Source organism: Heliangelus exortis, chromosome 1, assembly GCF_036169615.1.
Source record: "Heliangelus exortis chromosome 1, bHelExo1.hap1, whole genome shotgun sequence".
Taxonomy (NCBI): domain Eukaryota; kingdom Metazoa; phylum Chordata; class Aves; order Apodiformes; family Trochilidae; genus Heliangelus; species Heliangelus exortis.
This window is the reverse complement of record NC_092422.1, coordinates 191,575,894-191,597,775: the sequence shown is the minus strand read 5'-3', so window position 1 is coordinate 191,597,775 and position 21,882 is coordinate 191,575,894. Positions and strand designations below refer to the sequence as shown.

At 40.6% G+C, this 21,882-nt stretch overlaps 1 protein-coding gene across 15 annotated transcripts in view; it reads left to right on the top strand.

Annotated features, from left to right (window-relative positions):
• Window positions 1-21,882, top strand: part of CELF2 (CUGBP Elav-like family member 2) — a 374,712-nt gene that overhangs the window by 342,677 nt on the left and 10,153 nt on the right. For 8 of the 15 annotated variants that reach the window (XM_071734175.1, XM_071734168.1, XM_071734166.1 and 5 more), the window contains 3 exons: window positions 11,577-11,696; window positions 17,314-17,511; window positions 20,695-20,838. In XM_071734175.1, the coding sequence (XP_071590276.1) occupies window positions 11,577-11,696; window positions 17,314-17,511; window positions 20,695-20,838 (462 nt within the window). Of the gene's footprint in view, window positions 1-11,576; window positions 11,709-17,313; window positions 17,512-20,694; window positions 20,839-21,882 lie in introns of all 15 variants that reach the window. The other 7 variants (XM_071734172.1, XM_071734169.1, XM_071734174.1 and 4 more) reach the window with 2 other exon arrangements.

The window sequence follows — 21,882 nt, the reverse complement described above, 5'->3', positions numbered from 1 at the left end:
TCCAGTGAACACAGCTCACAGCCCTGGGTACTACTGAGTAAAACAGTCATAAATGCTCAGTAATTATTGTTTCATATTGTGAGGCTTCAGTTTGATTTTATTCCAGTTTGTGTTAACAGTGAGAAGTATCTAATGGGCAGCCATGAGGTATAACCCATGCCAGTCCAGTGTGGCCTATTACTCTTTTCCCCAACCCCTCCTTAAAGTACTTCCCATCCCAAACCAAAAGTGATTTATTGTTGTGGTCTGCTGGGGAGATCACAAGATCCATTGCAGGCATGGTGCTGAAGCAGGATGTATGACTTGTAGTTTACCCTAGAGGTGGAAGGTCTTTACTGAGCAAGACTTTTCAACAAAACAGAAGTATCAGTGTGGAACTGGCTCAGACTATTCACTTGCTTTTTACTCTCTCTCCATCTTCATAATCTCACAGGAACGTGTACCCTTAAACACAATACCCTAGATTCACAAAGACATTTCCAATCAATAAACCCTTGTTTCCTAAAATACCTTCTGTTGGACAGATAGGTTTGGAGGAAACTTAGAGTAAGTAGGACTGGAAACCTACAAAAATAGCCAGTGGATAATTTTGTCTGCGTATCTGCAGTGCCTTTGCATGCTTTATTTTCTCCTCCTTTACACTGCTGTGGAAGGTCCTTGGTGTAGACACTGTGATTTCAGGGCAATCAAAAGTGTCACATTAGGCTTTAATATAAATGACATAAGTGATTAACATGAGTGACCCTGATTTTCACTTGTCTCAAGCTCACAGGGCTCACAGGTCCATGCACAACTGAAGAGTTTGCATTTATGAGGCCAAAGTTAGTTCTTGAAGTCCTTGACTTCTCAATTTGCAAAGAATTTGAATGACTTGGTTCACCTCCCTGGTTTTTTGTTGTCTGGGTTTTTTTAATAAGTGAATGTATTCAAAGGACTTAGTAAAACATAAAGCTGTTTTCAAAAAGCCAGCTTCAGCCAAAAGGATTGCTGAAAGGTTTGCCATGGGGACAGTCTCTCTCCTCCTTTGCATGTGAACAGGCACACAGAAGCAACCTGGTGTTGAGTGTGTGCTGCTCTCTTTTCCTCTTTTCCTCACTGGTGCTTCTCTTTTTCTGTGCCCTGAGAAGTCATGGGTAATCTTTCATAGGAATTGTTCACCTGTGAGTAATGAAGAAGTAGAGAGACACTGACTTATTTGTGAAAGGCTGTGGTATTAGTGTATGTCTTTCTATAGTGTCATTCTCATTTCCCCCTGATTCTTTCTTACTCTCTTGCTTTTCTGGTGTTCTTTCCCTGGAGTACATCTGTCACTTTTATTTTATTCTATCTAAGTACAAGCAGAGCTCTTAAACTTACTGGAATCTTCCTTTTTTGACATGTCAGACAGCACCTCCAAGATACCAGAAAATGAGCAAGTTTTTACTTCTCTCTCCACACCAATGGCAATGTGTTTATCAGAGCATCTTACAGAGATTTAACCTCCCTGGACTAGAAAAATTCACCTCTTCTTTGCCAAAAATTGCCTCAAGAAACAGAACTGGTGCATGCTGGTGCTACATTAGCAACTGGGAGACCTCCAGTTTGTGAAAGGATGAATACTGGGATTGACTGAAGATAACTGTGAGGTGCAGACAGTTTAATGCCTATCACATGTGCTAGTTAGATTAGAATACTGATGAGCCCTTTTGAAAGGCCAACTGCATCTTCTTTCATAAAAAATATTAAAATGCCCCCCTTCCCCCCACCCCCTCCAGATTCTCCACAAGAATAAATTAAAACTTGGAGGTGTGGTTATTATCACAGAATAATTAGACCCCATGGGATTAGAGACACTCAACGTTTGTTAATGCCCCTGGGTTGTGATTATCTAATAATGATGATGCCTCTGTCATCGCTTAATTATTCTTCCCCTTTAAAATGTTCCTTATGCAGTCAGAGCCCGTAGAATGTGCTCATTTCAGACAGAAATTCAACTGCAAATTCCTGAGAGCAATGTCACATGGGTGGTGTGATTGACTTACCTCTTCTCCCCCACACCCATGTTTGCACTTCTCATTTCATAAGCTCCATCATTACTGTACTTGAATTGCTTCTGTTTTCCATAAGAGACATTTAATTCATGAGTTTAAAAATGCTTGGGGGCTCCATCTCTTTAACAACCAGTTGTTGTTAGTGCAGTGTACAGAGAACAGACCTTAATTGATCAATCTTAAACATGTAAGATCAAATCTGGCCAGAGTGCCAGGTAACACCAGATCATTGCTCCAAATTCCCCAGATTCCCCAGCTCGTGGAGCTGGGTGCCTTTCTTTTTTTAGAGAGTATCACAACCAAAATAAGATAATGTAAATCACACCAAAGTTGGAAGCATTGCATAGCTTTTGTCCAACACAGCTAAACTTTGGCTAATATCTCTATTATTTCACTCAGGTGTTCATCTTGTTTAGATAGTTTCAAGACATTGTTCCAAACGTTGGTGGGGTTTGCAGCTAATGATTAGGAAAAAAGCAGAGAATGAAGCTTTAATCTGATTATCCTTAAACCCAGTGTTGTCTCTTAGCTTTATTATCCCTCTTGTACTTGCAAAGGGACAAAGGAATATTCTGTTTACACAAGAGATTTTGGGTAGTAAACAAAGATTTTATATTCAGCTTGCTACAATTTAGGCATTTCTACTTTGGGTTTAATATTTCGTTTCCATTTGTCCCCAACTCATGTAAGTTTCTCTGTGCCACTGACTGGGGATATGGCAGAAGAGTTGAAATTTTTTTTTTTTCTTACTGCATTTCCTCCTTTTGCATAATTTCTTCATATCTTTCTTTCCATTCCCCTACAATTTTATTTTCATTTTCCTGTTGCTAAACCTGAAAGAAACTAAGAGGGATCTAAAATCTCAAGGAATCACACAATGTCAGGACTTCCTTTTGTTAGATCTAGCCCTGGAAATTTGACACACAGTTGTGACAGACTAGAATCAGAGGCACAGCCCAGAATTAAGTAGTGTATTTGGTACCAGCCCCTGCTCCTCTATACAGACCCAAAACCAGAAGCTAGATCTCCTGTTCAGTTTTCAGCCAACACATCCTTATTCTTCAGCTTTCTTTCATTCTTCCTCAGTGCTACAAGACTTTTTCTACTTTTGCTTTTCACTGTTCTACTTTTCATAGGTTCATAGGCCAATCAAGGTTGGAGGGGCTTTCAAGAGGTCTGTAGTCCAACCACCTCCAGAGTCAGGTGTGAGGTGAGATAAGGTTTCTCAGAGCTTGATCCACTCAGGTCTTGAAAACTTCTAGGGAGAACAATTGGGAAATCTGGGTCATCCATTCCAGTGTTTGGCAATACAGTACTGATTTTTTTTACTTGTATCTGGACTGAACATCTCTTGCTTCAATTAACCTCTCATCTTTCCAGTATGCACTCCTGCTCTGTCTCACTGATGACCTCCTCAAAAGTATTTGGAGGCTGCTTCAGGTACACCTGAAGCTACATCTTTTCCATCCTGAACAAGTCCAGCTTGTTACAGGGTGAGTGCTCCAGCCCCTGACAATCTCACAGGCCTTCCACTCAGCTCCATGCAGCTGATCAATGTATTTGTTGCAATGAGGAGCCCACATCTGGATGTAGTATTTACATGTGATCTAACAAGTGATGTGTAAAGAGGAAAAATCACCTGGTATCCTGGCTCTTCTGCTCCAACAGCCTAGGATGCTGTTGGCTTTCTTTGCTGCTAGGGCATGATGCTGGCTCCTGGTCACCTCCCACCAGGACCCCTCCACATCCTTTTCAGCAGGGCTTCACCCCAACCCATCCATCTACACCCTGTGTTACTAACAGGGATTATTTCTTCCCAGGTGCAGGACTTTGCATCTTCTTGCTAAATTTCATAAGGTTCCTGTTGGCCAGCTCTGTGTCCCTCTGAATGACAGCCATTTAGTCAGGAGCAGATTAAATCAGATCTATTTTATTTAGCCCTTGGAGTCATTGAGCTCAAGAAAGCATCAGAAAATCAGAAATACACCCAAATGCAGTACAAAAAAAGAGGATTCTGGACTCGGACAGCCACCAATATAGGTTTGACAGGAGTCTGCCCCAAAAGAGAACATGTTTTCTCTGCAACTTCTCATGCTTAAAGTTGCAGAGATACTGAACCTTAAATTTCTGGCTAATACTGTTCCCTGGTGCACTACTATATTGTCTTAACCAGAGCAAAATAAGTACTTTGAACACAGTTATTTAAACTCTTCATTAAGTAAAACAACAAGAACCAAGTTGTGGTTTAACAGTGGAGAGGTATGGTTTGTTCTTGAACATAGGCACATCCTCTACACCTGACTAAGCAGAGTGTGACCAGAACACAGAGAAGCAAGGTAGTGATACCAAAGTAAAAGTTGAGCTTCCTGTTGTGCTGTGCATTAGGTTGTGTCAGGCAATTGTGCAGGGTAATGGAGAGCTGCCTGAAGGAAAGCTGTCAGCAGGGCTGGCACAGTTACTGTTGTTTATCTCCCTGTAGAAAGCCCCAGACTAGATAAGTTGGTCTTGGAGTTGCCCTTAGGCTCTGCAGCACCAGAAAGCTGGTTCTGCTCCAGAAATATCTCCTCACATGGATGGGGTGGGTGAAGATCTACAGCAACCCTACACACAGGCAAAGAGCTGAAGCTGCTCTTGCTTTTCTTTGTACTCTCCTTTAGTCCTGCCCTAAACCTAAAATAGTTTCCAAAAAGAAAATTCACTTAAAGTCTTTGAGACTTCTTGAGTCTTTGATATTCTTAATACCTTAGTCCTGGATCTGCAGCGTGACTGTGGATCATTTCCAGACACCATGCCAGTGTTGGAAGAGGAGGAAGGGAATAGGACAAAGTGAAGAGGAATGGAGCCTTTGCATCACCACCCATACAATACAATACAATACACCAAGCACCAATACAATACATACAATAGCATATTGCTATTGTACATACAATAGCATACAAGCTACAGTAGCACCAAGTTAGCTTATATAGTATGGTGTTTCCAAGAGTCTCCTTTTTTTCTGTGGTATATGACTACTGAGAAGTCATTGGGATTCTTTATTACTTGGACATTAACCAAAAAATTAAGCAAAGTTTGGGGTCAACTACACACTGCAAACCATCTCTCTTCTCAATCATAGTGGCACTTGGATGATTTGAATAGTTCATTTTATTCAGAGCAACAGTGAGGAATGTTTATCTGGTACTTTGTTTCATCACCAAGTGCTCAGGCAGCCTCCCTGGAACCTCCGTTTGATCTCCTCTGTTGGGGAAGAGGATTCATGTTATAAATTGGCCCTGAGACATGAGAGGGGTGGGATTTGCCCAAGGCTGTATTACAGAGATATAGGTCTGTGGTTTTACTTCAGTACACCTAGAGGCCCTATCAAGGGCACTCCTTGATCTTTGGTGTGGGAAGTAAATAGGTATGACAGAAATGTGCCTGTGCCTCTAAAATACAGCTTTCTAAGAGACAAGCCAGCAACTGGGAAGAAGCATAATTAGCCCTGTCTTGCAGCAAAAAAGCATGAGTGCTTTATCCAGGTCAGCACAAGAAGTTTGAGGCAGAACTGAGAGAGGCACCAATAGCATAGAGTAGTTTAGTTCATCTTGCACAAGGACATCCTAATTATATGACCTAAATCCTAACAGTGAGTCCCTGCTGCCTGGTTCCTTGCTCTGACAAGGTGTGCTTTGCAGAAGAGTGCACATTTTCTGCAGATTAACTCAGAATTGCCCAGCATCCTGCAATTCTCTGAATCCAAGGTTTGGTTGAAGTGCTTACATTCAAACTCCTGAATTTTCATGGTTTGGCATGGGTTCCGTGGGCAAGATGAAGGCAGATCCCTTGCTTTCAGATCACTTCCTTGTAACAACACATGGCCAACAGGAAGGGCAGAATCCATCCCACAGCACATTTCTTCCCTCTGTGTCCTGTGTCTGCTTTGAGTTAACCATCTCCATCAGTGGAAGAGGGGCACTACCAGAGTGCAGTTCAGTTCTATCTCAGTGTGCAGCCCATACTGAGACAGAAATCTAAAGTCAGGTTGTTTGAGTTGCAGGTCTTCCAGGCTCAGAGACATTCTGAGAGAACACTTTTGACTAGACCAGCTTAAACTAACAATGAGGCTGCCAAAGGTAGGGAAATTGATCCCATCCACAATGTGCACAGCAAAGCCAAAGAAGTATTTACACATCACTGCCTTTCCTAGACCTTGTTATCCTGAATCTGGTTTTCCAGCTGATGTAAATCCAAGTGATATAAATCATCATAGCTCAGTGGAAATCAGCTGGCCCAAAGTTTCTATGCTAATACCAGTTGTTTTTCTAGGCTGGCATAGGTATTAGGAGCTGTTTTGAAATGTTATTTAAACGAAAATAGAAATGGCTCATTGCTAGTTTTGATTTTTATTTTAAAAAATCTGGCTTAAAAGGTGCTACAACCTTTTACAGGCAGAAATAAATGTGTTGAGAATAGTTGAAAAAGCCTTCTTCCAGCCTTAAAAGTCTCTATGAATGCAACACTGCTAGTTAAACACAAATGTCTGTACTGAGTAGAGCACCCACTCTGGTGAAAATGTTCTCTGTATCAAAGCAAGTTCTGTTAACATGTTAACAAAAGGCCAAGACCCATTATTCATAATGAGACTGATTGATAGCTAAAATCTCAGCAATTAAATGGAGGAAGCACAGTAAGATCAAATGACAGGGGCTAGGGGTGATCCGGGGTGTGTTGGGGGAAGGCTGCAGCCATGCCTTTCTCCATTTCACAGCTTCTTAATTACATTATTTGTATTACTTGAAGGTTTCTGTTTACTTATTAAAGTGGAGTTGAGTATGGAAAAAAAAAAGGGAGAAGGCTGTGAGACAGAAATGTGGGAATAGAGGGGTAAATGAAGAAGAAATGGTAGGACCTCTAATAGTAAAATGAACATTTTTTAACCTTTTCGTCTTTCATGCCTGGAGATGCTAAAGTGTTCTGTAAAGTTTCTGTATGTGGCCTGGATGGAAAGAGCAACAGGTGACCAGTACACAGCATACCTGCAGGAAAGAGATTTTTCTATAGGTTAGAGGACAAGTCCTGACCTCCTTATACAACGTTGTGGTATTATTTTCACATATTAGTAGATTTTTTTAGGTCAGTGGGAAATATCATGAATGTTTTGTCTGAAATCTTGGAACAGCAGCCAAAGGATTCAACCCAGTAACTCCTGCCAATAGTCTCTGATTGAGCAACAGCCTCTGAGAAAGCCATCGGCTTATTCCAATGATTGATGTTAGAAAGGAAAAAGTTCCTTTGAGTAGACAAAATCTTATCTATCATGTTCTGATGTTTATACAGGGCTTAACATTGTGAGGGAATGATCGGTGCAGCTGGTAAGGAGCAGCTCTGTTCTTCACCAGCTTCTGTATATCCAGCCAGCATTCATCAGGTTAGAGCTCCAGTCTGCTGAATCTCTCCAGCCTCAGTATGAGCTAACTCACTTAATACAGCCCCAGAAATGTATTGAGTCCCTGACATATATAGGTTTAAAGGACATGAGAATAAAATTCCCAGTATAAAAAATAACAGACCAAATGCGGATAGATGATGTACTCTGTACAGAGTGACACCAGAAGCCTAAGTCATTTGCACTTTTTTGTGTGTTTTGATTTTCCTCACTGTTGTACCAAGTGCTGTTGCACTGGTAGCACAGAGAGAGCAATTCCTGGTGGCACTACAGCTCTGTACATCAAGCTGTCTAAGTGCCTGGAGACAGATGCCTACTGTTTATTAAGCAGCACTATGAAGTGATTCGATTCAGAACAGCAATGTTTTGGTGTGGAGGATGGAGGGAGTTGTGAAATGTTTCCTTCTAATTTATTTGGTGGCAGGGGAACCTGGTAAAAACCAATTTACAAATTCAGTAGGTATCCAATCTGTTTTTGTCATCTGGACAACTAAAAGCCATAAATATAGAATAACACTATTTGACAGTGAATTATACTTCCTTTCCCATTACTCTGAGCAGTTGTGGAGCCCAAGAGCTTTGCTGACACAAGAGAGTTATACAGGTTCCCCAAAAGTAGTGCAGTCATCTACTGTTACCACAAGGCATGTGATTTTTCTTTTTTTTCCCTTTGGTTCAATATATGTTACAATTTTTTAGCAGAAAGAAAGTAGAAAAGGTCAAAGGACAGGGGAAGCATAGTCTTTGTCTTTAGACAGATTTCAATGTAATCTGGAAGCACATGAAGTAAAAACTTTCAGCTGGCCTCAGCCTCCTTGTGTTTTGTGGGACCTTTATATTTTGTTTCAACTGCCTTTTAAGTTTTTTGGGGACAAGAAATACTGTTGCTTCATCAGTTTGTTTTATCCAGCGTTTTGTGAGAATTTTTCACCTCTGTCAGTATCTCAGACCTTTTATGGCCCCTTTCTGGTAGTATTTTAGCTCATTACTGTCTTCATTTGCATTTCACACGTTCAGGTCTCAGTCCAAGAGAAGCAGATTAACTAGTGTGGAGTCTCAGGAAAACTCACCCAGCAAGGTGCTGGATCTGTCCTTTACAATGGCCCTGACAAAGGGAGCACCCTTCATTTCTGTTCACTCCATGTTGAATAAGATAATGGAAACCACACCATTGCTTCAGTTTCTTTCTCCTTAAGGAAATAATAAGCCCAAGAGGAAAAAGCATTGTCCCAACAGGTCTGTGAGGCAGATCACTGCTAAGTAGAAGAAACAGCCACAACAACAAAATGCTGATTTCTGGGGTGCTTCAGTGCTTCAGCTTGTATTTTACATTGATTATATGCCAAGTCATTATTTAGGCAAACCAGATAATCTGCATTGCAACTTCAAATGGGAGAATCACCGAGGCACCTCCTCTGTGTTTGTCTGGTGGAACAGAGAAACTTGATGCACATAAAAGAAGAAAAGAGATGTTGGCTTGAGACTGGCCATCCCTGGTGCATGTGTTTGAGCAGTGAGAGTATGGCAAGAGCCACCAAAACACAAACACTGCACGAGAGGGAAGGATTTAATCAGGGCTTTTGGCCTTCTCCAACAGATGTGTTGACAATCCATAAGTGTATGGCTCTCATTCGTAGGAGTTATTTGCCCCCAAGAGCTTTAATGTAATTTTCAGGCAGCTTCCTAGCCCCCATTTCTCTCATTTCTTAAATATATGTGTATCCTCAGGAGAAAAGGGTAATAATCCTCTGAAACAGAAATGGATGGAATTCAGCCCAGTCAAAACCAATCACATAGTTCAGATTTGAGGTTTATATACTTCATTTAAATGTTCTGCTAATGAACATGAGCAGAAACACAGAGCAGTGTTGGTCACAGGGAATTCACTGACATTCCTTCCCATTTATTTTTTCCTCCCTTCTCTGTTGGTGCCCACATTATCTGACAGAAGTGGTTTTTTATTTGTTTTTTTAATTACTTTTTTTTTTTAATCAAAGACATTATTGGCTTCTTATTGCTTTGTGGGGAGAGCTTGAATAATCAAAGCTGTTTCTATCTGCAACATACAAAATTATTCAAGTTAACATTGCAGATGTGAGGGAATTGGACCAAGGAATGCCTCATGGAGTCTGGAAGTCTCTCTTCACCAACACCAGTCTTTAGTATTTTGAGGCCTCATGACTGTGAAGCCTTGTCTTTGGTGGTTCTTAAGGCTGGAAAGGTGGGTTATGTGTAGGTTAGAGCTTTAAGGTTTATCCACAGAATTAAAAAATTGCCTCCCACTTTCCTTAGGGATCCTGCCAACTGTAGAGACTTCACATCCTTGAGGGTTCACTGAGTTGTCTGGTGCTTGGCAGCTCAAAAGAGCATCCAGATAAAAGTTATCTTAACCATTTCACATCTAGGTAATGAATAGGAAAGAAAAAGCAAGGTGTACACATGATGACAGTAAGTCATCAACAAAATTCTGACTTTCAGTGTTCACTTTTCAGAAGGTAATGCAACTTTTAAAGGAAGAGAAAGAAAACCTTTATGATTGATGCACTAAAGTAGGCCTTGGGAGACAAGCTGAAAACCTAATTGCTTCCATGGCTTTTATAACTGTGATTCATCTGGTATAACTTTACCTACCTGTAGGTGAAGTGTTTAATCTACAGTGTTTTTTCAAGGCCCTTCTGTGAGAGACATACACATTTCTAATTCATCCAACCCCTCCTAAAATTGTATCTCTTTCTAAGGTGCTTCATTGCTTTCATATGACAGCAGTGAGTCTCTTTCTCTTCCTAAGCTTGCTGCTTGGATGGCTTCATCTCATCCACCTTCATCATTCCCTTGGCATTGTAGGAGGAAGGACCTTTTCTCCATCTTAGCCTCAGCTTCCTCTCTAGCATAGCCTTTGTGAAGGCAAATAGTATCATTTATGAGATGCATGCACAGGACAAAGGCCGGGGTAAAAGTGTTGCAGGTGGCGGGGGAGGTGAAAATTTAGAAGTAGTTATGCTAAGGTTTGGACTGGTCAAGCAGGACAGAAAAGCAGGAAACCGACAAGGAAAGTGTTAATGTGCTGAGAAGAGGGGAACAGTTTATCAACAAGGAATGCGCTGGGAAGAGGGGAACGGCTTATCAAAGGGGATTAGTTGGGCATGAACATGAAGAAAAGTAAACTGACATTGAAGATAAGGGTTATTACGCATGTAGAGGGGGGTTGATGGTGGGAGACAGTCAAAACAATATCTAAAATTGAAAAAGTACGAGATTTGCGGTTTGTAGATGTCTCTCTATTGTTATCTGCATGTAACTGTTTTGCAACTGAAATTCCGCACGAAGGCTTCATTGTAAAAAGGGTATAAAAGCTGAACCGAAAACGGGGATCGTTGGAATCCTGATTTGGGACGCTAGTCCTCAGGTTTCCCGGGGCCCCGAATAAAGCACCGCATAAACTGGCACTCTGTTGGTTTGTGTCTTGACTTCGGGCAACAAAAGCATGCAATAAAATGGATTGTAGTTACATTTTGTATTTGGCAGGTCATTCTTCTTTTTGTAAACTTCAGGACTTCAAATGATGTTCATAAAGTGTCCTAGAGCAGAGACATAATGGCCTGGCTCAGAATAATTAAATATTTAATAATTATATAATTTAAATTTCTCTGAGAACACTTAGGGCCCAGAGCAGAAAGCTGTTGGCAGAATTACAATTAATAATTCTTTTTTTTTTCTTTTTTTTTTTTTCCTTTTTTTTTTTTAATACTAGAGTTTAAAATGGGGCAAAATCTCAATAGCCTGCTTAGATGATCAGCCTGGGATGCTAGACTGATTGACAAACATTTGAGAAAGTGCCTGATCCCATACATATTGCTTCTGTATTAAGTTTGCAAATAATAGGATAATGCTGTATTTTATTATCTAGTCTTTCAAGGGTTATCAACACTTTCCATGAACAACCACACTAGGAATATCTTGAAAAAGGTTGGTCTGTTGGTCCCATTTTCCTTTTTTCTTTTTCTTGCAAGTAGCCCTGTTGCTGGACTCAACATTATTGTAAAAGCTGGTTTGAGATCAGCTAAAATAAGCAAAATATGACCTTAATTTTCCTCACTTTTTTTTTTTTTTCATTTCAGTGGCTGCGTCAACTGCTAATTCCACAGCTGGTGCGGCCATGAATTCTTTGACTTCTCTGGGTACTCTCCAAGGATTGGCTGGAGCCACTGTTGGACTGAATAATATTAATGCACTAGCAGGTACCGTAAACAGTGAGTATTTATTGCTGTGGTGGACAGCCTTCCCCAATAACCATGACACAAAAACTATCAATTGTAAAGCAATGATGTGATGATTTCTAATCTGCATACAAAATAAGGGGGTCAAGTTGACCTGGTTCCATTCATGGTACATATGCAGTTCTGGAGTCCTTTAGTTTTACCTAGTTTGCCCTGCAAAGTGAAGTCCCTTGGGTCCCTGCACAAAGACTCCTTTTCTTGCAGGGTGTATGGAAGGTAAAAGAAGTGTTACCAGGGATCTGTGTTATCCAGGTTATAGGAGAGGCTCCTTTTTCATTTCAGGAGTCTGAAAACAGGTATATCAACCCAGTGTACAAAAGCTCATTCAGAAATGTAGTGATAATAAAGATATTTTCCACAAAGCATTCCTTTTAAATGTTGTTAGGAATTGATAAATTGACTTGAGAGCAACATACTTTAAAAACTCAGGGAAGTCTTTGGCTTTTAATTGGCAAGTCAGTTACCTATAATACCAGAACATGCACATCTATCATATTACATCTTAAACAAACTTTGGCATCTTCAGCTAAGTTGATGCCAGTATATTCTTCCTTGTTCTGAGCCTTGGTCAAGATTTTCCTGAAGAAGAATGATTTTTTTATTATTATTATTATTGTTTTTGCTATGATGACTTCACCTTTGCCTTCAATGGAAGATATTTGTCCAGCTGCATTTTCCCTCTCCCTTTTTCTTAGCTGCTGTTGCTCCTTGCATTTCCTTTTGTAATGCAAGGAATTTACTTGGTCATTGCCAGTCCATGACCCATCATAATGTACCCCCAGGAATGGATGTCCTCCTCAGTATCTCTTGCTCACTCTGATGCTCTGCATGATGTCCTTTTTGTCACTGTACTTGGCTGCTCACCCAATCCTTTTGTCCTGTGATCTCTGGTTGTCATTGTTGGGAGTTGGGAAGGAAGGGGGCTAAATGGATGTCCATGTAGCAGTGTTGAGTGGTTGCATGGGGTCTTGTATAAAACAGATCTTGCTTCTGGCAAGGACATACATATCTCACACAAACAACATCATAGTAAATGTTACTCAAGAACAAATTAAGAAAAGTAAGTGCTACATCCCAAAATGGCCAATGTTAATTTCCTTTCTTACTATTACAATAGCATTAAAGCAAGCCACTGAAAATGGCACACTTAACTTGTCCCCTCTCACAAACTCTCTTACCAAGAGAGCTACCTTGTCATAAGGAAGAGATAATTAAATGTTCTTTCTTGATAAACAGTTGTGCTTCACTTGGTTTATAAGAAGTCACAGTACCAACAGCAGGGTATGGCATCCCACTCCTTCCCTCCCACAAGTACCAAGAACCCAGGTGCACTGGAGCACTCCAAGATAATGTTTCCTTTATTGAGACTGAGCAAGAATGAGTCACCTCTGTGCTCTTGACTTTGTGTGGGAACCCTTCCGTTGCACTCTTAGCTCTTCTTGCTAGGCTAAAAGCAAAGAGTTTCCATTTTCTCTATTTTGAGGTCTTGTGTGTGCAATCTTACCTGCATGTGTCATTTGAAGTATTAATGACATATTCACTACCCAGTACCAAGTTTCAACTTGTTTCAAGCCACCATTACTTCCATGGACTTGTACCAACAGTGGCTTCAGTCCCAAATCTTCATGGATGTTTTTGTGGACACAGAGAGTGTATGTGCCTAGAATATCTGTATGTGTATAGCACTTATAAAATTGTATGTGGATATGTCTGTCTATGTTTATACATATGTGAGAGAGACCTAAAAAAGGGAAACTGCATTCCCTACAACACAACACAGTGTTGTGGCACTGTTTCTGACAAACTGATGATCAGTTTCAGGTACTTGTGATGCTAATGAGAGCAAGGCATTTGTCAAATTATAACAGCCTCCCTTGCCTATTTTGTTGAGGAGCTGGTGCTTTTCCCAGTGACCATGGCTGATCCAGTAGTTCATGCTCAAACCTGCCTAGCAGTTTGCCTACAGGAAACCCCACATTCAGTGACTCTGATGTTTCACATTATGCCATGGTCACAAGCATTCCAGTAAAAGCATCCAAACAGCATTTGGTCATGGAGGTTCCTTAAGTAACTGCCCAGAGAAGTTGGAACTGAGTGTCATGCTTCTCACTGGAGAATTAGGAGTGATCCAAAGCACAAGTCCTCCAAAGCTTAACCCAAAAATGAATCAGAGGGTGACACTGGGTTTAGGTATTGATGTACACACAGGTGTTGGAGGAGGTGCTCTTCTGTTGAAGCAGTGTCCTGCTCTGTATGTGAGAATGGCAGAGAGAGTGTCTTTCAAGATGAGCTCACTAGGCAACTTCTGTTTGTTTTCTTCCATTTTCTGGATCCTGACCAGGTCCATGAAGAAGAAGCTGGGTTGTAGAGAGTGATAATGTAGAGAGAAGCATTTTAGAAAGATGTCTTTAAAATTAAAGAAAGTAGAATATGGGAAGATTAACTGTCTCCAAGCTTCGGGCAACAGTTATACCTATTTGTGGGGATTCACCCAGTCTTCCCTTGGTTGTCCTTTAAGCATCTAAAGAATTAAATGACAACATACTAGACTGTCCTTTGGCCACATAAATTTAAATAAATAACTAACAAAAGGAATTATGCATAGTGAGGAAAAATTAATTGAGAGAAATTAAGAGATTCTTTGCAATTAAGAAAGCAGACCATGGGTTCAGGATGCTGGACTGCTATGACACAATATTTGTGTGTGAACCTGGGGCAGTCACTTAGCCTTTCTGCCCCCATATTTACATTTGTAAAATGGAGATAAAACTATTTGTGACAGATTTGAAGGTGCTTGGAAAGCACTTTAAGAGACCTTTGGACTTGCCAAGCATTGTCACTTCTGTATTATGTAGAGTAACTCAAAAAAGTAGAAGGCCATAGATGAGAGACTCCACAAGGTTATTTCACAAAGCGAGGAAGGGACCAGAGTTCAATAGCATGCTGAGGTGCAGTAGTGGAGATAATAAAGAGATGGCAGAGATGTGTAAGTGCAGCTGGACCTCGCAGATTTCATAAAAATGTAAAAAGGGAGAACAGAAAAGATGTTGAGAGTTTTCTGCAGATCTGTTTTGCTCAAGAGGGAAGTGTGCTCAGACACGTGTGCTGCAGTAGCAATAGCCTTGCCCTTCCCAGAAGCAGCACCATGAGCCAGGAGTGTCTGGCTATTTGCTAATCTGAAATCATTTGGTGGGAAGGGGCTATTGATTTCAGGTGAAAGAAGGGGGAGGATGCTCCCCACTGCAGCACAAAGCTTGCTTCTCTAATAGGCTGATGACTCAACGAAAGATAACATGTTATCCTAATGCTTCTTCTATTACCAAGTTGTTTCAACACTGTAATAAAAGGAGAGATACAAGCTGTTTTATCAGGAGCTTGTACTTTAACCAGTGCTTTAGCACACATAAAAGCAATGACACAAACCTACAAAATCAGAGCAGGTTAAGGTCAGGCTTAGGATGATGAGGATATTATTGTTGTTGTTGTTGTTGTTATATCGGTGAATCTGCCTTTTCCAAATGTCCTACTTCAGATATAAGATGCTTCACAAGCAATCTTGGTTTACAAGTTTTTATTTTATGCTTAGAAGCATTGTACAACAAATACCTGTCTCTCTTTTGCTGTGACAGGGGTTTTTGTTCACAATAGTGGCAGCCACTACCATCTATCAGGATGCAGTGATGCTCTGAAGTGGGTTGGAGGGGAAAGAGAAATCTTCAAAGTGCAAGACATTTTATTAAGGAAAGGCTAAGAATATCACATCTCTGTCAAGTGTTTAGTCACACAAATTATAGTAATATCAAAAGGTATAATTTATGCAGTACAGTTCTCTTAATTGGCACAGACTCTGGTGGAGCCAGAAAGGTGCCACTTGAGCAATTGTCCTGATTATCAGAGGCTCATAGGAATACATTTCTTGAATCTACATAAGAAATGGAAGAAAACCAGTAGGTCAGCATCTTTCTCCTCCTCTGTCAATGTAGGATAATTCCCTGCTGTATTCTTTCTATCTCTAAATTACTCATGTGATAAGGTTTATGCCATTTGCCTTGAAGATTGGTTCCCAGTCTAATAGATTTCATTGTTAATTCACTATAAAATGTCCTCCACTTAATTTCCTTACTTTTCTCCAATTTGCAAATAACCCCTCATTATTACTCTCTTTTTCTTCCATGTCCCTAACTTTTTGGATCTTAATATGGCTCCACCAGTCACCTCTTCAACCTCTGTTTTGCCAACTAAAATGTTACGCAGTCAATGTCTAAGAAATGGTCTCTAGTGGTTCTGTGTTCTCCGTTTTTCTGGTGACTGATGTACCATACTGTAAGAGGCATGATTAAGCCCTTTTAAGTTATCTGTGAGCTCTTCACCTAAAAGCTGGGGAGCACAGGAGGGCTACCTGTGCAGAAAATATGGTGTAACTCTCAGTCCTGGTAAGTGCTTACTCCTCCAGTTGACAAACTGGAGGTGTGGACCATGAGGAGTGCTCTCAACTCTGCCACCCCTTTGACTAACCAAAGAGACTAACTCTAACAAGGAAAATCCAAAGAGACCCCAAAGAGACTAACTCTAACAAGGAAAATCCACTTTTTCTGGCATTTCTGGGGGAAAAAAACCCAAAAAGTGTTAACACTTCAATGTGGCTCATTTAGGAGCCATGATGATGAGTAGGAGCAACAGAGAGGCTGTAGCCCAGGAGTTCGTCCACCATGGAGTAACAGTAGTAAAACATCTTTTGCAGACCTCACAGTTTGAACAGATGAGGGGTCCCATTTTCTGCACAGATGAGGGATCCCATTTTCTGCACAGCTAGTAATCCAGTCTGCAATTTCCTCTCTGGCAGTCATGCCAGTTAAATTAATGCAATATTTATCAGGATATGGGAGCACTTTAAAGAAAAAAATTTTGCAGTTCTTCCAGTGAGATGAAAGGTGTTGCTAGAACCAAAATGGTTTTTTTTCTTTGTGAAAGATGCCTGGTCTAGATGAAGCACTTCTAGTCACTTCAGATGTGCTTTGTTCATCTCTTCTGGAGTACCTGGAGGAGGAAGGTGGAAGTGCAGAGCATTGCAGTCCGCTTTCCTATCAGAAACAAAAGCCCATAATTACACAAAGGGTTGTTTCAAAATACTGTTAATCAGGGTTCTTTCCTAATTCTGTATGACTCCTGATACGGTGTGGTCATGTCCTGTTGATAAAGACCCTGGTCAGAAAGTGTTGGTTTCCTTGCAGTCTGCTTTTTCCCAGTGGCCAGGTGGAGTGGGTCCCACTCTGCCGGCTCCAGAAGCTGTGTCATAAGCACAGATGTCAAGGAGGGACAGGCAGAGAGGTTTTCAGGAGCACCAAGCTGTAGTACTTGCCAGTAGCAGGCTGCATGCGAGTCCATTTGACTGTGCAACCCTTGTGCTGAAGTGAACCTGACGCCAGAGTCGTGTTTCTTTGTTTTCAGTCCCATTTGGTGAAAGTGCCGAGCTGCATGCACTGCCGTCGTTGTCAGTGTCATATAATACCAACGACTTTCGGAAAGCACTAATGAACAAGTGCAATTTCTTTTCTCTATTGTTGGGTTTTTTGTAAAGTTGCTCAAATGCTCTCAGGTATGGCGGCCCTGAACGGAGGACTCGGCGCCACAGGCTTGACGAACGGTACGGCCGGCACGATGGACGCGCTCACCCAGGCCTACTCAGGAATCCAGCAGTACGCTGCCGCCGCCCTGCCCACCCTCTACAGCCAGAGCTTGTTGCAGCAGCAAAGTGCTGCAGGCAGCCAGAAGGAAGGTAAGAGTCTGCTGCAGGGGGAGCCAGCCCACCCCACAGCCAAGCAAAAGCGGTATCATGGGTTTGTTACTTTGCAAAGGCTTAAAAAGGGCCTCCGATAGCCTGGTCTTTGGTTTCGTTTCATTGTTCCCCTGTTCAGGATTGCTCCTTTCTTAAAACTCTCATGCGAGTAATTTTTTAACCATCTGTCCTTCAAGTTATACTTCATGGTTTGGGTTGGAAGGCACGTTAAGATCAGCTAGTTCCAACCCTACTACCATGGGCAGGGACACATCCCACTAGACCAGGTTGCTCCAAACCCCATCCAACCTGGCCTTGAACACTTCCAGGCGTGAGAAGTCTACCGCTTCCCCGGGCAACATGTACCAGTGTCTCACCACCCTCACGGGGGAGAATTTCTTCCTAATATCTAAACTAAATCTACCCTCTTTCAGTTTAAAGCCATTACCCCTCATCCTGTAACTCCATGCCCTCATAAAAAGTCCCTCCCCCAGCTCTCCTGTAGTCCCTTCAGATACTGGAGGCAACATCCAGGCTGAACACCCCCAGTTCTCTCAACCTGTCTTCATAGTGCTCCAGCCCTCTGTCCATCCTTTCTCATATAAAAGCATTTACTGTGTAAAAAGGCACCTGTAACAATAATCATCCCTTAATGGGTGCAGTTCTCTCTTCTGATTTGACATTTTATGTGATAATGGAGTTAATCTGATTAGATTTAAGGTTTTGAATTAATGACGAGATCCGTTCTTTACTTAAATGTGGGTGTTTTAGGGGAGGTAACTCAGTGAATGATTGCCCCCTTCCCCCATTCCAAAAGCAAATAGACTTCAGGAAGTTATTGCTAAGAGTAAATGAATACTAATTACAAGATATTAAGGAAAATGAGGTTATCCTTTTCCTCTCTTGCATTTCCCTGCATACTTCCCAGGCATTTTGAGGGTTTGTTTCTGCTTTCCAGCAGGACAGGAAAATATTGCACGCTTTCTAAGACTGTTTCTGTGTTGTCACAACTGTTCTTGCCAGGGCTAAGCTTTGGAAATAAAACTAGTATAATATCCTCAAGAGAAATTTGTTTACTCTCTTTTGAAATAGTTTTTTTGTACTGTTACGGGTTGCGTTTCCTAGGAAGACAAATTTGACATTCCCTGAGCTGGTTGTGTAACTCCTGGGACACTGGAGTTAAAATGTGTATTTTCTCTGAATTCCTTATTTCATTTGCTGCTAACAGCTTGGATTATTTAAGTATTTTTATCAACTTTTTTTTTTCTCCTTTTTTTGTGGGTTTTTTTGCATTTATCTTTTATCTCACTCACTTCCATCAGTGACAACAGACTAATTGACACCAAAAAGAAAAATTTTACTTGGTGTCATTGTAAGCTACATCGTGTAGGGCAGTATGATTTTTTTTATCCTAACTATTTTTTTTTCTGTTTATAAAAGTCCATACCAAGTGCAGATTTATTTTTTCTTATTATGAATTACTTTATGAAAGGTCATTTTGTCCCTTTAAAAATACAGGGGGGTTGTTATATGTCTTGTTTCTGTTAGTAAGAAGTTAAGTTAAAGTGAGTAAATTCCATCATTGAATACTGACAATTATTTTTTGTCTTTTAACATGATTTCTGACAATGGAATGGTGAAGAGTCTGGAGTGGTTGGGGACAAACAAGTACCAGAGAAAAATGCTATGTGAATATTAAATGCTGAAGCACAGTGGACTGCTTCATACATATGCTTAAATTCATGTTTAATAAGGTTGTTCTTATGATTTTCAAGAAATATTATTTTCCAGAAAGGATAGTTTACTTGTGGTAAGAAGAAATAAGTTCCTGATAACAAATTTTTTTCCCTCTTTTTTCACTCCCAAAAAAACCATTTTTTTTAAAAAAAATAATTTATTCTAATCTATTTATATTCCCCCCTTCCCTCACCTTGGGCAAACTTTGCAGCCTTTTCCTTCAGGATGGGGGAGAGCAGACAGCCTGGTTCTTCTGCTAGGGGAGGGATGAGGCATCAGGACTGTTGTGAAAGGTACTCCATAAATCTTACACACACTTTCCTATTCCTCTCCAGAAAAACAAGGACATCACATCTGAGGCACACAAATTCCATTAAGCAAGGGAATAGTTAAGCAAGTTACTCTAGATGAGTTCTTGCCACAAATAGTTGTTCCCTTCTTGTACCACCTATACCCCTGGTATCTGCCTGGGAGGGCCACATGTCTGGCTTCATCATGTTGTTCCAGGCATCCATTGCTCATTTCCAGTATTTTATTCCAAAGGAGAAATTGAGCTGGAGAAATATAACAAATTAGTGCCAGGATGAGTGGTTAAGCCAACAGCAGTAATCATGTGTACTTCAAATCTCGACTGTAAGAAAAATATTCAAAGCACTTCTGAGTTTGCACCTTTCTTTGCAAACTCAGCTTTGTCTAATGCCAATTTAATTTCACCATGACTACTTTGCTTTGAATTAAAAAAAAAATAATAAAATATTTTACAGTTTCCTTCTAGAGACAGAGCTTTCTTTGGGGAATTTGTTTTAAAAAAAAACAAAAAACAAAAAACAAAAAAAAACCAAGAAAAACCTCCAAACTCCAGATATTGTCATTATGAAATTAATTAGTACAGATTTAATTCTTCCTGTCTCTCACTTCCCTAATTTCCCAGTCACAAGATTTACTTTGTCTTATCCTTTTTTATCCTCACCCCTGCTAGTTGCATGTCCTTTGAGCTTAAATCTACGATGATAAAATCTGAGCTCTGAGCTCAGCTCCTCACATTTCCAGAATCCCACAAGAATTAAACTGACAAGCCCATGCAGGTGTGTGAGGCAGCAGAGGACTCCTTGTGCAGTTCTTGGGGTATTGTAAGAGTAATACATGGTGTACCCTTTTTGCTAACCCTGATGATACTGAAAGACACTTGTGTAAATTGAAGAAAGAGACTTCAATTGAATTTGTCTCTAGTAGAGTTATCAAGTAAACACTTTTCCAGATAGGATGCTCTGAAGAGCTGCATTTCAGTTCTGTTCCTTTGATGATCCACTTGCTTTTGTTCCTTCAAAGATGGAGAGTGAAATGTTTTATGACCATCACTTTCAGTAAGTATTATGGAAAAACAAATGAAATAGAGCTCTTTTAATAGCTGTTTTCATACTTTTTTGTTTGTTTGTTTTCCTAAAGGTCCAGAAGGGGCAAACCTCTTTATTTACCACCTCCCCCAGGAGTTTGGAGACCAGGACATTCTGCAGATGTTCATGCCTTTTGGAAATGTTATCTCTGCTAAAGTCTTCATTGACAAACAGACCAACCTGAGCAAGTGCTTTGGTATGTCAGATTTAATAAATCAAATAGTAAAAGCCACGTGCGCGGTACTGAAACAGGGCCAGGGAAAAAAATTAACAGCAATCTGAGAAATGTCAGACTGGAATCTCATTCCAAAAATTACGGACTGTTAATCCTCAAATGAGCAGGAAGATGCACAGACAAACTAAAAATTAGGTATGAAAAACAATAATAATCTTCCAGTCTGACATCTCACATGAATGTGTCAAGTACATGAAACTAATTACACCCTATGTGGGGGAATGTCATTTAGTATACTGTTAAACTGCCTTATTATGGTTACCTAATTATTCTCTATTGTATAGCTGAGCCACTTAAAAACTCTCTATGTTTAACCCATTACTTCTACATTACAGGAATTTCTTTCTTTTAAATTAAGTACAAGATTTTGCAATTAGTGATTGAATGGTGTGTGCATGTGGTTCAGAACACTCTGCAGTTGATGTCTAGATATGCAGCTTCAGCTGTTGCAGGCTGACTGGTGGAAGGTGACATATCCCCTTACCCTAGGGCAAGGGTAAAGGCAGTCTAATGCAATCAGTGTCAAGTTTCACAGACAATATTTTCAGCTGCCAGAAAATTCCATCACAACAGAGACGAAGGTGCTATGTTGGTATGAAACAAGTTCTAGAGTTGATTAAGTGGGCTGGTGTCCTTTGAACAGCATAGATGCACCAGTTCAGTGCTTTGATGGAGGGAGTACAGAATGCAGGCAAGTGACAATCTGTTAGAGCATTGGTCTGGTAATTGTGGTCTTATACACAACTTGAGGCAGAGGACAGAATCCCTTAAAGATAAGTTTTATAAGGTTAGACATAAAATATTGGAGCTGTAAGAGTGACAGCTTCATCCCTGAGTAAAGGAACGCAGCTGCATGTATTACAGAAGAGTAACCAGTCCAGACAGTCTCCTAGTGTCCAAAACTCCTTTGTACCAGCAGTGTTCCTCTTTGCTGAGCCCTATCCCTCAGTTTTGAAGTGTCCCCATTTGAGTTTCCCCCTTATTCATAATACATGTTTCATAGTT